The 17,612-nt window shown below is 40.2% G+C and overlaps 1 protein-coding gene across 5 annotated transcripts in view; it reads right to left on the bottom strand.

Moving 5' to 3' along the window:
* Positions 1-5,557: 5,557 nt before the first annotated feature.
* Positions 5,558-17,612, bottom strand: part of mideasb (mitotic deacetylase associated SANT domain protein b) — a 30,601-nt gene continuing 18,546 nt past the window's right edge. For 4 of the 5 annotated variants that reach the window (XM_031309990.2, XM_031309991.2, XM_031309992.2 and 1 more), the window contains exons 8-13: positions 15,320-15,395; positions 14,198-14,286; positions 13,408-13,551; positions 11,195-11,317; positions 9,182-9,384; positions 5,558-6,901 (exon numbers count right to left, since the gene is read on the bottom strand). In XM_031309990.2, the coding sequence (XP_031165850.1) occupies positions 6,676-6,901; positions 9,182-9,384; positions 11,195-11,317; positions 13,408-13,551; positions 14,198-14,286; positions 15,320-15,395 (861 nt within the window). In that variant the 3' untranslated portion in view covers positions 5,558-6,675. The remainder of the gene's footprint in view (positions 6,902-9,181; positions 9,385-11,194; positions 11,318-13,407; positions 13,552-14,197; positions 14,287-15,319; positions 15,396-17,612) is intronic. The other variant, XM_031309993.2, reaches the window with a different exon arrangement.

Raw genomic sequence — 17,612 nt, 5'->3', positions numbered from 1 at the left:
AATGATAAATCAACTGATCAGACGATAAGTTAATTCTGTCTCCTGGCTTGAAGAGGCTACAGCCAGCGGTGCTGTTCATCATCTTAGCTTAGCCTGTTAACTAACATTTGATAATTAGCACTAAACACAAAGTACAGCTGAGGCTGAAGGGGATGTTAATTAGTTTGCATAAAACAAAGTATTACAATTTTTGACCTGAGTGTGGCGCTAGATAAAGGGTGAAGTAATCACCAGAGTTATGACAAGGCATCCTGTGAGGAAGACGAATGTGTGTACCAAATTTCATTGCAATTCATAGTTGTTAGTGTGAGATAGTCCAATTAAATGCTACATTTTACCGGTTTTCTCAGTTTCATGTTATTTTAAATTGAATAGTTTTCAGTTTTTCGACTGTCAAAACAAAAACCTTGGGGTCTGGGAAATTGTAATAGGTGTTGTCCGCTTGTTCCTGACATTTTATAAACTAAACTCCTTATGGCAGATCCCACCTCCTGGGTTTGGCAGGATCTTGGCCTCAGGCTGAGAGTTCTCATATCACACCTCCTGTTGGGCTCAGATCTGATGTCCAGGCATACACGGTATCATTTCCATGGTTGAGCATGTGACGGGTTGATGAGTGTTTTTGCATGTGTAAAAGGGGCATAAAAAACCCCCTCCACATTCATTTCCTCTCTCTCTGCCTCCTACACAAACTCTTGTTCCTCACAGCACCTGGCCACAATCATCAAGTTTTCTCTTGACACTTTGTCTGAGCTCTGAGGGATTTGTAGACAGTTTAATTGTACGATGGCTGTGATAAATAACCTGTGGTCTTCTCTGTGTGTCCGTATGATGGATGCTCTGCAATACCAGTGCAAATATAAGTTATCATTAAGCTGGAGGAATTTCTCTTAAGTGTGTTTCTGAATGTAAAAGATGAGTGCAATTTTTCAAACTCAAATGACACTGACAGATGGATGCGAATGAGCTTTCGTGCAATTTTGTGATTCAGTGTTTCCCATCGAAACCCTCAAAGACCTCGCTCTGATGTCTGATTCTCTCCAGCTGTAAGATAAGTCAGATAAAGTTCTTGCACTCAGGATTCCTTGACTCCCATCCCTCCTATTTGTCCTCCTCCTCCCACGATTTGGAACAAGTAAAAAGAGGACGCGAGGCGACATCTGAGCCGCATGCTGTGCTTGTTTGCCTTGCCCAGATTGCCCTGCTGCTGGTGCTAGTGGGAGTTGGCAGTTCCCCTCATCATTGTATCTCCACTGTCAGATCCTACTGCACTACAGTTATCTCCTAATCATCCTACACGGTCACACAGACATGGCAGTTATTTTACATTTTCCACACCGTAATTGCTTCATCAAACAGGTAAAAACACAACACGGAGTAAAAAATATGGTGAAAGGACTAAATAAAAGAAACTGAATAATCTTACAGTGAGAATGCAGCATTGCTCGTAGGATGTTCTAGGCAACTTTTCATGTTAACAGCTTCAATTTAATATTCAGTTACCAGAAATATGTATCTTGACATTAAAGAAAAATGCACACTGCACATCTAGCTTACGACTGAGCCAGATATTAGATGATTGCTTCATGCTTTAAAGGATACCAAGTTGTGACTTAAAAATGTGTTCTACAGTTTCCATATTTCACTTTCTGGGGGTTGAAATCATTATCACAACATTAATACAAATTTAACAATTTATAAGTAACATATAAGGGCAAAAGAAAATTGGCATATTCACATAAAATAATAAACTTAATGTTCAGTGCAATGACCTGTATGTAAAACAAGAACGTTGTGCTAGCATTTGGGCAACATCATTTTGTTTAAGGGTAACATGATAATATAGAATGATTGCTCAGCTTTATGTGCTCATAATGCCAGATATTCTTTTGGGCAAAAAGAGCAAATGTAGTCTGCAAAAGTATTCATACCCCTTGAACTTTTCCACATTTGGTCACGTTACAACCAAAAACGTAAACGTATTTTATTGTGATTTTATGTGATAGACCAACACAAAGTGGCATCATTGTGAAGTGGAAGGAAAATGATACATGGTTTTCAAATTATTTTACAAATAAAAAACTGAAAAGTGTGGTGTGCAAAAGTATTCAGTCCCCCTGAGTCAATACTTTGTAGAATCACCTTTTGCTGCAATTACAGCTGCAAGTCTTTCGGGGTATGTCTCTACCAGCTTTGCACATCTATCAAATTATTGCCCATTCTTCTTTGAAAAATAGCTCAAGCTCAGTCAGATTGGATGGAAAGCGTCTGTGAACAGCACTTTTCAAGTCTTGCCAGAGACTCTCAATTGGATTTAGGGCTGGACTTTGACTGGGCCATATGCTTTGATCTAAACCATTCCATTGTAGCTCTGGCTGTATGTTTAGGGTAAAAAAAAACCATGTATCATTTTCCTTCCACTTCACAATTATGAGCCACTTTGTGTTGGTCTATCGTTTAAAATACCGATGAAATACATTTACATTTGTGGTTGTAACGTGACAAAATGTGGAAAAGTTCAAGGGGTATGAATATTTTTGCAAGCCTCTGTATCAGGTCTCAACCAGGGCAGATGGGGTGCTTTTCTCTCTTGCAGCTCCATATTTTGATTTAAGCCGATGTGATGGGTGTGTCTAAAATACAATCTAGCTTAGAACAGTGTAAATGGTTTGCATGACGATACTGGGCCGCAACATACTGTAGATACAACAAATACATAAAAGGACAAGAAAGAGAATTAGCTGACTGGCTAACACGTCAACAGTAACAGAAATGTTATTTAGTGAGTGTTGTTTCTTATAAAAAAAATTAAATGTAACAAAACAGATGCACAGCCTTTGTTAAAAAATACAGAAATAAATGTAAGATGACACTTTTAACCCATCACACCCCCATATGACAAACCAAAAGAAGTTTAAGTTTTAAGAAGTTTACCAAATAAATCCAGCACAGCTTGGCTCTCAGCTGGTGTTACAGCAGCGTCCTCCTCTGCTCTTCGGAGGTACTCGAGTGCCTCAACTGCTACAACAATACTGCCCCCTTGTGCATCAACAACACCGAAATCAATCTGATTTTAAGAAAGGGCTTAGGATGATGTCGGAGAATTAAAAGAAATAAATAACACATTCAAAAGGGTCATAAATATTTTAAAACTTTAATATACAGTGCTTCTTAAATCATTACTAAAAACACAGGTGGTAAAAATCAAATCGAAACAAATAAGTTACACTGTAGTAAAAAGCACTTGAGATTCCTTTCCGTCATTAGTGTGAACCCCATATATGAAAATAGCATAGAAAGTATGCAAACATAGAATTTCATTCATATATATTTTTCTAATCTTTAGCTAAATAAACCTTTTGTCCCGTTAAAATTCCCTTAACCGACTGGATGAAATGAGGAAAGTTTACAGCTGTGTGGTTGTCGACGGCCTCGATTTCATCCATAATTCTGCTTCTTTTTTTTTTTTTTATTACTTTTTTAAACAGCTTAAAAACCTTATTTCGTGGCGATAACTTCCCCCTGTGAGAACCTCAAGACAAGCCCAAATAAAGAAGAAATATAAATTAACATACCAAACGTGAACAGTCTGCAAAACCTTCTTTTCTTCTTCATTGACTAGAGTACAGTTTAACATTTGCCCTCTCTCACAAAGCACTCACGCACACGCACGCCCACACACACACACACACACACACTTTTAACAGTATGTCCACAAACACACGCACACACAGTCTGTGCATAGACCCAGGTTAAACTTGTGGAGTAACTGGTAATTGGAGCAGTTTCTTCCCCAAATTCCCCACTGTGGTTTGTCCTTTAAAGGAAAATAACCCTTTAAACCATTTGTTGCTATGGCAACATAAGCTGTCTCCAGGCCGAAGGGCTTAACGTCAAGATATGTAGAGTTAGACCGATCAAAACATGCCCTCTCCATAGTCCAATTCAGTGCCTGCTATCAGCAACAAGGTAAACAGAAATAAAGTCAACTATAGATACACATGTTAGGGTTAGACCTGGAAATATTGAGCTGATATTAACAGCCAGGCAGTTTGTTCACCTTAAGATGTTGTGAATTCTTTCCTCACCGCCCCTATCTGCATTTACATTTGTAATATATGTACACATCTTTTTCCATTAAATTATTCAATAGTTTTCCCAATGTGTTTTTAGAAAATGTGTCACGCTGCTCTTCAGTAAACTGCTGACCCACATAGTCAAGGTTTCAACAGAGCGTGTTAGTGTCACAACAACCTTAACACACTTTGAGACGCAAGAGAGAATCCATTCTCCAGAATTTTCTGGAATAACAGGTTTCACTTTTAAGTCACCAAATATCAGCAAACAGGGGTTTTAGTGGGAGTCTCACGACAGCCCTTAGAATCCCCTGTAAAAACCTGCAATATTCAGATTTAAAGTATATATTAAAAAAAAAATCCTTCCGCTTCCCTTAATTCATGTTTGTTAATGAGACTAAATCATTTATTGACACATTCACAGTCGGATGGAAAGTGTAAAAAAAGTCAAGCTGAAATGTGTAAGTAGGGAACATATATTATAGATGTAGATATATGGTTCTAAAAAGCAAAGAACATGTATGTCTTATGTCTGCACTCAAAATCTCTTGTTAAAACCTTCAAAATATGGGTTAAGTTTGGTTTGCAGTAAAGAATGTTTTGCTTCTCTTAATGTCTGTTTGTTGATGACAGTAAATAATTTAGTGAGATTTGATATTCTGGTTTTAAAAAGCAAAAAACATATCAAGTTGTTTATGTTTGCATTTAGAATCTCCTGTTTAAAACCTGCAACATCTGGGTTAAGCTTGGTTTACAGTAAAGAATGTTTCTGCCTCTCTTAAAGGTGCTGTAGGTAGGATTGTGAATGTCCAGGACTTAGCCAAAGAATTTGAACATCGACAACTTCTCAGTCCCTGCCCCCCTTTCCGCTAAAGCCCAAAACGGTCTCCTAAGTCCCTCCCCCCACTAGGGAGAATGAATGTGTGTGCATGAGCAGTGATTGACACGCAGTGAGACACCGCCCCTGGCCATGATTGGCGCATCTGAACAGGGAGCTGTGGATTTTTGCAAATCACACTACAGGCTGTAGGTGGTGCCAGAGCTCAAACATAGGGGCAGTTTCAGAAAATATGACAAAGTTAGTTTTACAAGTCTTACCTACTGCACCTTTAATGCCTGTATCAGCAAATGGTTCCCTCTGGTTAAAATGTCATGGTAGTAAGCATGTCATAAACATTGACATCTGTTGTCAAAACATGTCTTGAATTTGTTTGTGCTGTTTGTTGTCTTTCCCACTTCGTTGTGTGTATCTATAGAGACCTGCGGTTTTCAACAGTCTGAGTCAGTACCTCCTATCAGTTACAGGGTTGACAACGAGGCATCCAGAGCAGCCAATCGTAAGCAGAAGGGGCTTGGACGCTCTGGTAACAGGGGGTCAACTTGTTCTATTGCACATACGTTTCTGCCTTTTCTTCATTTCTGGCTTCCAAAAGAATCTCACAGTTAAAAACAGGCAGCAAGTAGCATTATTTTTGTTTTTCGTTTAAATAAAAAAAAAAAAGAGAAAAGAAAAAAAGCTATGGACAAGTACAGAAAAGCGCTCAATTAAATTGCAGCCAAAACCAGGATATTATAATAATAATAATAATAATAATAATAATAATCATCAACAAGAATATTCACAAAAACAACATTAACCATATATAGCGACACAGGCAGAAAAAGTAACGTTTACCTGTATATATATTTATAAAAAACAAAAACAACAACAGTGTAAAATTGATTGTCATTTCAAGATAAAAAGCATCAAAACATCCAAGGCATCAACAGTGAGGAACAAACTGGGAACTATAAAAAGTGACGAGGGCTGAGGGGGGGATTCACAGAACTAAAGCCCAAATGAACAACGCTCACAGAGAGAGAGAGGGAACCCATTTGGTGCACATCATGCGTCTGAGAAAGCTTTTGGCAGCCTTGAGTGCAGAAGAGCGACGGAACAAAGCGCACATGCCATCTATCAAACCATCCATCCGTCCGTCCGTCCGTCTTAGACCAGAGAAACTAACAGCACAGCTCTCCGTTTGGTCGCCTCGCCGCACTCCCCCAGCTGTCAGATTTCAGTGTTCATGTCGCCAAAACTTCATCCAGTTGGGATGCAGCTTAAGCAAGCGCGTGCTGTGGCTCATCGAGAGACAGAAAAAAAAAAAAAGGGATCCAACAAGTTCTCCGCCCGTCGAAAGAAGCAGGGCGAGACTCGAAGTGCTGAGAAAGGCCACGGCCTGGCATGGAGAGCGCCGAGATCATGGCTTTGATTTTTACCGAGCCCTGTGACCAAGAGAGGTAACTCTTGAAAAGCTTTTCAAGCAGAGTAAAGGGGGCGTTGGTGAGTTTTGGAAAGCACATACACACTCTGTTACACACACACACACATACACACACACACACACACACACACTCATCCAAACATTCACAAACACATACACGGGAGTAAATCTGTCCCTGAATGTGCCAAGCAACGGAAGTCTTGTTCCACAAAATACAGAGTTCACAGAAGGGGATTCTTCTTTTCTTTTTTTTTTTTTTTTTTTAAATTTCCCTCCTTCCGTCCCAGAGCGTAAAGCCACGCTGCATGGTGCAGTCAGTGTGTGCGGCCTTTCTCTTACGGCCAGTCCTCATCGTCCACGTCCTCCGCGTCCGAGGAATCGTCGTTGGTGCTGTCTCCGCCCAACTGTCGCGTCCCATTCTGCTGGCGTGCGGCGAGGGCGGCGGCGGCCTCAGCGGCGGCTCGTTCCTCAGCCTCTTTCTGCCGCAGCGCTGCCGCCTTCTTCTCCTGCTCGGCATGGCTCTTCATGTGGGCGCTGCGGCTCTTCACCTTGTAGAAAACCCTGCGGGAAAAGAGGGAAGAGCTTATTGCTGCAGCTCTTTTCAGACCTGGAATACGCAACTTCACGGGCTTATCAGGCTGGTGAAGTCGTGGCCTTTTTTGGTCACTGAGACGTTTGTGTCCGAGCCGCAATGCTCACACTGCATCTTTCACCTGGTGGCCCAGAGGAAGCGCAATAGTAACAACATCAAGGAGGTGGTCTCTGTTCTCTCACACACGCTGCATCAATGATGGAAGATTTTAAAGCCGTTGGGAAATTAATAATTCATTAATAACCACTGTGGGTGCGCAGGAAGCTTCCCCTACTTCCCACAGGTGAATCCTCTTTTAAAACCCTTTTCATCAGTTCAATCATTTCTATGATAAAGAATCATGCCGCCTATTTGACAATGTCAAACAACGCAGAAGCATAAAATGACATGGTGTTAAGTTGGGACTCTCACATTATTCTTTTTTACTCAGCAGCTGTACCTGAAACATTTGATTGGATATCAGTTTATTTCATGCAGTTCTCATGGATGACAGCTGGTCTGATTATTTATTATTAGGGTCATGTCATTTGCTCCGTAACACAAGAGGGAAAACATGTGGCTTAATGTTGGCTTGCACACGGTCAGTTTATAAAATACTTGCGTAAAGAAGATGACAATTGAGTGATACGTTTATGACAGAGCTCTTAAGGAGAAGGACGTGCCTTTGATCTGCATATTTAACCTTGTGCTGCTGTGGACGTTAATCTGACAGCATTCAATTCAGACATGGTCCGTGTAGGAAGTGGGACTGGAACGTGTGTGATGTGTGACTGAACTTTGTCGTTTGATGAGACACAAGACTTGTTAAAATAGTCCGTACATTTCTGTAAAGAGGTGCGTGTCTGAAAGGGTAAAATGCTATCATTCTTATTAGTGTAAGGAGTTCGGTGACTTTCTGTAAACATCCCAGAATACCAATGCACAATATCAACATCATCCATCAGCCAGACTTAGAAATGGGAACAGCGAATTCTTGACAGGGTGACTAAATTAGTGCTCTGAAAGACGGATGGAAAACACAAAACAAATGACTGGAAAATACTAACTGGGAGCCCCCTCATCATGTTTGTTTATGATATATAGCAATAATACTTGGGGCTTAGTTGGGTGCTAAAACTGGCAAAATGTGCTTATAGTTCGACTAAGTACAAGGTTCTTACACATATTCTGTTTCTAAAGCCAGTGATTTTGTAATAATAGTAGCGCTGCACGATATGAGGAAAATATGCGATATGCAATAACATTGTTGAATATGGCGATGATATAACTTGCTATAAATTAACAGATATTAAAGTGTACTTTGTTCTGCATTTCTGCTGCTTTCATGTTCTGCTAAATACAACAAATCTCTTGTTGAGTTTAAGACTAATGACAGGAAATCATTTCCAACATTCTCTTATAGAACAAATTAAACATTAAATTAAATATAAAAGGCACCACTTAAAAAAAGAATTGACAGTTACATTTGAATGTGCAGTTTTCTGTGTGTCTATTGCGATACATTGCAGCCTTTTGCAATGTGTATAAGTTGATATTGCGATGACGATAAAAAAAACGATATATTGTGCAGCCCTAAATAATAGTTATCACTGTCTTAGTCTCCCTTCATAAAGACTGTGATTAAAGTGCAGTATAATGTATGGAAATTAAGGCTGAGTAATAATAGGCTATACCAGAACAATGGATCTCACAGCAGTGGTTCTGCAGCTGTATGAAATGGGCATCCATGTGATACAACAACTGTAAAATGGCTACTCAGCCTGGTTGGATATCCAGTAAACATGAGACTCTGAAGTGGAGGATCATCTATAATGAGCACACTTTAAACAACGTGAGAACTTAAAGGGGCGAGTGAAGCTCTTGTCATGTCACTGGGTAGAGTTGCACTGACGAGAGGCGCAATGTGCCGTATATCTACTCTGTGTTTCGGTTGCTAGGACACAGTTGGCAATAACAACGGGCCCCGGTCTTGTCAGAGTACAGGCTGTTATTTAATCAAAGCTTTACAGGAGGGGTCGATTTCTTCAAACACCATGAGCCACTTGCCTCTATTTACCAATGCATAGTCCAAGTGGGCAACAGCTGTAGCAACATTTCCTGCAGAAATTTGGTATTTTATATCCAGCTAGTTCAGTGGAACGCCACTCATGTAATTGCTGCTGTCAGCTTTGCATAAGTAACCAGAGCCATGCCAACGTCTCCAACACAACAGCAGTGACTGATGGGATATTTACTGTAAGATCACTGACCTGCCACATTTCTTGCAGGGGAACTCGCCCTCCGGACCAGCTGAGCCTTTGTTGGCTGTTGGAGGGCTGGTCTTGCGTGCGTTGCTGTCGTTGCGAGCTTTGGAGCTGGGAGGGGGTGGCTGAGGGGGGTGGATGACCCAGGACGGCGGCTGCTGCTCCTTCCCCACGTCCTCCTGGCCTTTCATGATCAGGACGGTCCCAGGCTGCACACACAATTAAAGTGAGAGGGGTTGTTAACATGAAAGCTCCAAAGATGTTTAACACGGTCACTGGGAGCAATTAGAATATAAATAATGAGCCTGAAGCTACTTCATGAGAACCTTTCATGTCAGATAGCATTACAATGGCATGCACACATGTGCCCGTTAACATGTATATGTACACACAGTTTAAGAAAACTAAATTACACATAGCCCGGCACTTTTATCGACAACTTATTATGCGTGCTAAACGGTTAAATGCACTGCAAATGACAAAGGTTTCTTGTCGAGTCATTGTTTGCTGACAGACATAATGAGGTTACACAATCCAGAGAGGTGGACATCAGCCAAGATCTCTCCTCTCAAATATCCAGCAGGGGGAAGCAAATCCAACACCCAGCCACCCAGGCAACACAGGAAGAGTTCAAAAGGACAAGTGTGATGAGGCCAACTGAGGTTTCTAAACACCAACTCACAGCTTTCAGCTTTCTACCTCTCTCTCTCTCCCGCACAGGGGTTCGTTCACTTTAAAGTGTGTCTATATGTATGTGAAAACAAACACATTTTGAGGCTTGGCTTTGAGAAATTGCACGTTTGCGTAAATAAGAGACAACACTGTATGGTAATTAGACTATAACCACCACCACAGTATTAATCAATTTAACACAGTGACAGTAATCCCTTTGGAGTACTGACCTACTTCTGTAGTTTATTATGATTTTCCATTTTGTGGTTTTTTGTTATCATTATCAACATTATTTATTCTGGAAATTAAAGAAATTGAAAAAGTAGTGGCAGTATTTAAGGACTAGACATGATTGCAGTAGACATACAATTTAAAAAAAAAAATTATTAAAAAATATGAATTGATTTTTGGAATTCTATGAATCGATTTTGAATCGGTAGAGCTTTAATCGCGATTTGAGTGTGAATTGATTTTTCTGCACACCCCTACTAGATATTATTTTGAAACACAGTGCAACTACAGAGAGTGTTGCATTATGGGTTGTTTGTAGCCATAAAAAGGAGCTAGGCTGGCAAGTTTGGTCAGCCCTAAAAGTGTTCAGGAAGCCCAGCTGAATCTTCTGGAGTTTGTGATGGCAAGTGTAAACATGTTCTGCGGCCACAGAGGAAATTCAAATTTACTTTACTGTAATCTTTACTGCAGAAACCAAAATAGAAACCAAATAATCTGTCAAGCTGCCGAGAATTACCGCCGTCACGGAATGTCACGATGAGTTCAAAAAACAAGACGTTTTGAAAAACGCTAACGAGAGCAAGAGAAAACCATTCCGATTACTTCCAAGAGCCTGACAGGAGAGGGCGTGTGAGTATGTGATTGATAAAGATGTTATCCTTAAACTCTCAGTATCTCGGGGGGGACTTTATCAACAATGGGACAAGTCTGAAAGAGAGTTTTACCAAAACAGGTGTTGGAAAAGGGGGAGTCATCTTAAATATGGGGCCAATACAGTCAAATATTTCAATACCATGAATGATATTTAAAAATACTTTAGAAGACACTTCCTTAACTGTAAATACAAGAAGCAAAACGAGGGTTTCAAAGCAAAAACTTCCAACGTCAAAATTGATCAAAATAAATGTCTCTGCCCATGACAATGCTTACACACTGGGAGTTGGTTCATGTTGGAAAGTTTAAAAAAACAGCGATGTTATGATTTACAGAATGAAATCATATCCTTTAACCTTTTTCTTGTTATCGTTGAGGACAAAGACCATTCATCCTTTGATCTACTTTATCTTATTATACCTTCCTTTACCATGCAGAGCTCATAATTTATTTCACACTCACATTCTCAGCGGCCTGCAGCGTCTGTGTCACCCTGGTGGGGCCGACATCCTGTTTCCTGTCAGCTGACCCTTCCCATTTCCTGCTGTCCTCCTCCCTCTGTGGCTCCAATCTGTGAGAGCCCTGCTGGCCCCAAAGAAGAAGAGTGTAAGACACAAGGAGATACATTTACAGCTCGATGCCAGTTTAGAAAGCTCTCAGTGGAGTGATATTACATGAGAAGTGTCAAACTGCATCTCTTGAACATTAGTTTCCATAAGAGCTGCAATGATCAATCCATTAATGGATTAGTTGTCAACTATTCATTTAATCACCAACTATTTTGATAATCGATTAACTGGTTTGAGTCATTTCTTTTCTAGTTTCTTCTATCTGACAGTAAAGTGAATATCTTTGAGTTGTGGATAAAACAAGACATTTGAGGACGTCATCTTGGGTTTTGGTATAACCTGACATTTTATAGACCAAACACCTAATCGATTAATCGTGAAAATAATCAGCAAATTAAAAAAGAAATGGGATGAAACAATGAAAAGAACCGTTAGTTGCAGCCCTATGTTTCCATGCATGCATGTAGATTTGCACAGTCACCATGCCAACCACCCAACCTGTACCTGTAATGTTTCTGCTGAGGGCGCTATGGTGACATAGCTGGAGTGAGCTGCAGCCGTTTTGCACACTTTATTTTAAGAATCAAGTGGTCAACGTAGATATTCTGAGCTGCGTTATTTTTGAACCGACACATTGAAGTTTCACATCTAAATCAAACCTCTGCTGTTCCATGTGTAATCAGATCACCCTGCAGTCAAACTCCTGCTCCTGAAATCACTTTTGCAGAAGCTTGTACACCGTTTTCAGGAAAATCATTTCAAATGACATACAATATTTTGTATGCTATTGTTTTTTTCTGGGCCACAGACGTTTGTAACAGGTTTGTTCTGCTTAATGTCAGGGTCTTGGTTCTCCAAAATGACATTTTAGCTCGTCTATACATTAGCAACAACACACATCTGTTACAGATGTTAAACATGGCATGTCACTCATATTACCCGGGTTCAAATCGGAGTTCTCATAACCCGGTTAACAGACCTAGAGATTTCTTTTAGTAACCGGAGTAGTCCTGCATGTATACACCTTAACCAGAGTAAAGCTTTGGTTATACTCGCACGCGACACCACAGCTACCATAAACCTAGCTTAAGATTGGGTTAAACGTCTGCTCATGCTCCAACTGCCCCTCCCCACTAGACTAGACCATCTTCACTGCAAAAACATTTTTGCCTGAAGATGGTCTAGTACTGAAACGTTGCCTACTATTAAACTTAATATATTTTTGCAAGGTAGACCTGCTTGTCCTCCTCCGACGCACATGTCTCACGTTGTAGATATGCAAAGTATTTTTCGGTAGGCCTTTATCTGTGACAGGACAGCTTATATATGAAAGGGCAGAGAGAGGGGGAATGACATGCAGCAAAGTGCCGCAGGTCAGAATCAAACTCGCGGTCGGTGCGTCCAGGACTGAGCCTCTGTATATGGGTGCGCGCTCTACCATGTGGGCTACCCAGGCGCCCCGCTGGAGTGGGGTTTTTTTGACCAGGAAATAATACAAATCGTTGCTGTGATACAACAAAACAGCGTTGGCTGAATCAGCGGCGGCCCATGGGCAGCAAAGAGCCTACGGCCCGTCTGTTCGCCACCTACTGTACCGGAGGTGGAGTTACTCCTGTCATTCTTCCCATTCTTGTGACTGGGTTGGCTGAGTTAGTAGAGCAGGCGCACATTTACATAGGAGGTTTATGCCTCGACGCAGAGGTCCAGGGTTCGAGTCCGACCTGTGACGATTTCCTGCATGTCTTCCCCCTCTCTCTCCCCTTTCTTACCTAGTTGCCCTGTCCATTAAAAGGTGGAAAAGCCCCCCCCCCAAAAAAAAAAAAAAATCTTCCCATTCTTCCCCGCTCATGTATACAGGGAGAACAGGAATAACCCGGTTATTCACTTAAAGCAACACTAGGTAACTTTTCCCGCTTCACTCCCCCTACAGGTTGGAAGCGGAATTGTCCATTACATTACATTATGCAAGTTTGCCAGTTTGGGTAGCGGATCTCCGGAGCTTCCAACCTGTAGGGGGACCAAAGCGGGAGAAGTTACCTAGTGTTGCTTTAACCGGGGTAAGACCATACCCTGGTTACTGCTGTGCATGTAAATGCACTGACTAACCTTGTGATCCGTCTCCTCCTCAGTGGTCTTGCTCTCAAGCGGCTCCGCCTCGCCGTAGATCAGCGTCCCGTTGCGCCCGATCTTGACATGTTTCTTGTACGTGTAGTAAAACTCCACACACTGCGCCACTGACTTAGTGTTCACCTGTAAACCAAGACACACACAGTCACACACATTTTAATATCTCTGTTTTTTGTTTTTTTTTAAATGTCACTACATGTTATTGAGCACATACGATCATTTTTCAGGTCATTTTAAAGCTGCTAAGTGCTAAGTTTATATGTATTGTCTGTTTTTATTCTGTATAGTTTACATTGTTTTCTGTTGTTTCTTTTTGTAGCACTGACAAATAACTGTCCTTTTTTAGATAATACAATAAAATGAGATTTGTTTTGGAGAAGCTTTATTGCAGCTACTCGCTATTGCAAAGACAACAACGAAAGCCTAAAGCACATTCAGAAATCAAATTTTAAAGTCTGTGGTAATTTGGCCACTGAACATCAGTTGGCCTCCTTCCTGATCACTGAAGTGATTAAAATGAAATAGTTTTGCAGTCCTGTGGAAAAACAATAATTGACTGAGACACTGCAAAAGATTAAACTAGAAGGAAACATTGTTCCAGAATGACTGTATTTCCTTCTCCCCGTCCACCCATTCTCAGGAAAAATTCAGTATTGTGCAAGCAGTTTTTTTTGGGAAGGCTTATCGGCCCACAGCTAATGTGTGGCCTACCTTAAAATGAAGAGTTTCTATTTTCCCTTCCCGTCTTGTGTTTGAAACCACAATTTACCTGTTTCTGTACCATGAAGAAATCCTTCTTGTATGCAGTGATGCCTTTGTTGAACTGGCGTCTCTCTGCTGTGGTCCAGCTGTCTGATCCTGAGGGAGAGACATTTAAAAAGAGAGGGATGCAGCAGTTTAAAAACAATCAGCAAGTATCTGCTTCCAGGCTATATTCTGAATGGGTGCAGATCCTGACACATTTAATCCTACCCCCCACCCTTAAAACCACACACACACACACACACACACACACACACCTCGATAAACAATGGCTTTCCTGTCTTCTGTTTGGGATTAGCCACATGCTGTAAACCCCCTCCCAGCTCCTCTCCTTCCCTCATGCTGTTGACCCTGACAATCCTCCACACAGTCACCCACTCCCCCCACCCACCCTGACACTCTCACTACTGCAGCTGCCATTGCTTTGAGGCAAGGCCTTAGAAAGTCCCTGATAGATGGTTAAAAGAAAAAGTGGGAGGAAAATGGTTGTTGACACTTCCATTATTATGAACCAAAACACACACATGTTCAGAATACATCTCATCTCAAATCAGGATTTTGAAACTAATTATGAGCGTTTGTTTTGAGCATTTGAATGCCAGCTGGGTGGGGTTTATCCGATAAGGCAAAAATGGACCCCAGAAAATTGTTTGCCGCCAAAAAATTATGACAATTATATCAGAATCAATTAAGTCAACTTTCTGTGACTGGTAATGTACTTGTCACTGTCGATGATGTTTTTTTGTTTTTTTTTCAACTGACCTATTGCTTTTTTCTCAATTTATCAATGAATTGTTTTGTCCAGAAAAAAGTAAAAAAAAAAAAAAAAAAAAAAATGACAGTTGATATCTTCAAATAACTTGTTTTGTCCGCTCAACAGTCTAAAACCCAAATATGATCAGTTTATAATCACACAAGACAAAAAAATAACAGAAAATCCTCACAACTGAGAAGCTGAAGAATGACAAACGATTCATCGATGACCCAAATAGATGACTCTCTGTCAAACAACTCGTGACCTAATTGTTTCATCTCTAAGTAAACAGCCATTTAATATTGCAGGTAAACAAAATAAAGTTTATATAATAAACAATAAATACAGAATAAATGCTATTTGTATATGACTTACCTGAGTAGTGGTAGTTCGCAATAGGATGAGACTTGGGGAAAATTGGATTCCTCAGCATTAGGAGGGACAGAGCAGCCTGAGAAACAAAAAAACATTTTAACAATGCTTGAAAGGGAACAAACATTAGCTGCACAGCGGTGATTGTTATGAGCCTCTACAGAGCAGGTCGCTCCTGCCAGACCAGCTGACTCATGGCTCCTTTAGGCACTCCAGTTGCGCTTTCTAAACCTGTGAAAACACACCAAGCCAAACAATGAACCACAGCTTACAGGTAACCAGGGAGCGAGATAACCATCGCTCTCATTTGTCCTGCATGTATCAGGTACCTGAGTGCATCATATCATGATAATACTCTCTCTGGCATGGTCAAAATAAGAATCAACTTTGTGCACTTTAAGAAGGAAAAAGTCTTGACTGTGCATGAATGTTGAAAGACGGCAGTTTGTTTTAGCCGGACTGCTGCAGAGAGTGGGTGCTTCAACATCTCCACCAGTACCCCAAATCACTACAGCTCTGCTGTTACTCTTGCACATCTTCAATAATGGAAATATTGATTTAGGATCACCGCCTCGGATCAAGTTACTGTAAAAACAAAGTAATGTACATTGTAAAGATTTGTTTTCTCTGTGAACTTAAAAGGGCCTTTTCTTATTGATCACTGTCAAATAATTCATCTTAGACTTAGACTTCTCTTTATTGATCCTTTTGGGATGACTCCCGCAAGGAAATTAGATTTCCAGCAGCAGATTTCAGCAGCTTACAAAACACTTGCATAGAAATATCTATTAGATAAACCGTAACTTATCGTTACGAAACATGTCTTCTTCACAAAACAAACACAAATAGTGTATGGGTTACAAATGTGATTTAAAAATGTGACTTTGATACTTAGAAAGATTAGGTGCCTTAGTTATCTTTTTTTACAATCATGTTAAAAGCACTTTATAATTTTGTTCCAATATCGCTTTATATTGCTATTTGGATTTATATTGTTAAGCACTTTGTAACCTTTAGCTGGAATGATTAGTCAATTAATCAATAAGTTGATTAACAAAATATAAACAGGGTTTCTACAGGTTTCACCATGTCAAATTTAAGACTTTTTAAGACCTTTTTAAAGACCTTTATGAATGAAATTTAAGACCTACATCACGACATAAAAGTACGACAGAATGCAGAGTCACAAAAGTACTTGCAAAGTGAATAAATGTATTCAAATTGAATAAAAGCAACACAGTAATATTAATCTATACATTAGAGCTAACTATATTTGGACGGGCGAAAGAAAGAACTACAACACCATAGAATTAAAAAAAAAAAACATTTCAATAAGCATTAGAGGTAACGTTACATGGATGTAGGGAAATTAAGACCCGTTTAAAATGATTTAAGACCTAGAACGCAATACTTTATCAAATTTAAGACTTTATAAGGCCTACATTTTGATTTTTAAATTTTAGACTTTTTTCGACTTATAAGACCCTGCGAATCCCTGATTAATCAGAAACTATTTAGATAAACAATTAATTGTTGAAGTCCTTTTTCCAGCAAAAATGCCAAACATTTGGTAGTTCCAGCTTCTCAGATGTAAGAATTTGCTGCTTTATATTGTCTTAACATTACAATAAATTCAATATCTTTGGGTTGTTGGACTGCTGAGTCGGACAAAACGAGATATGTGAAGACATCTCTTTGGGCTCTAGGGAAATGTATTTTTCACCATTTGAAACACAAAATGTTTTTGTTTTTTGTTTTTGACACGCAGCAAAGGGCAGCAGGTCGGATTAGAACCTGCACCGCTGCAAAGGACTCAGCCTACATGGGGCGCACGATCTTACTGGGTGAGCTAGAGGCCGCCCCGAAACACAAAATGTTTAATTGATTAATCCAGAAGAAAACTGGCAGATCGATTATGAAAATAACTGTTAGTCGCAGCCCTAATTATTAACATCATAAGACACAAGCTGGTCCCATGTAGCAAGGCTAGTCTGAGATGCTAAGCTCCTACTTTTCCTTTTTTATTATCCCAGCATCCGTCTGCTTCTCTCAGATAATGATAAATATAATGTGACCAGGAAAGTGCCACTCGAGATGCCGCATAACGTTTAACACTGACCGCTATTTGGCCTCATTACCGCAAACAGCACGTTGTTCCTTTTTTTTGTTAAATGTAATCAGTGGAACGGCAGATTTATTATTATAAAGTGCGTTTTATTTGAGCATGGCAATGTGTTTGAAATAGCGCTTTTATACTCGAGGTCAAGGCACTCTGCCCTGATGATGAGCCTGATGT

The sequence above is a fragment of the Sander lucioperca genome, chromosome 18, assembly GCF_008315115.2.
Source record: "Sander lucioperca isolate FBNREF2018 chromosome 18, SLUC_FBN_1.2, whole genome shotgun sequence".
NCBI lineage: Eukaryota > Metazoa > Chordata > Actinopteri > Perciformes > Percidae > Sander > Sander lucioperca.
Note: the sequence above shows the minus strand (reverse complement) of the source record. Positions and strands in the feature narration are given on the sequence as shown.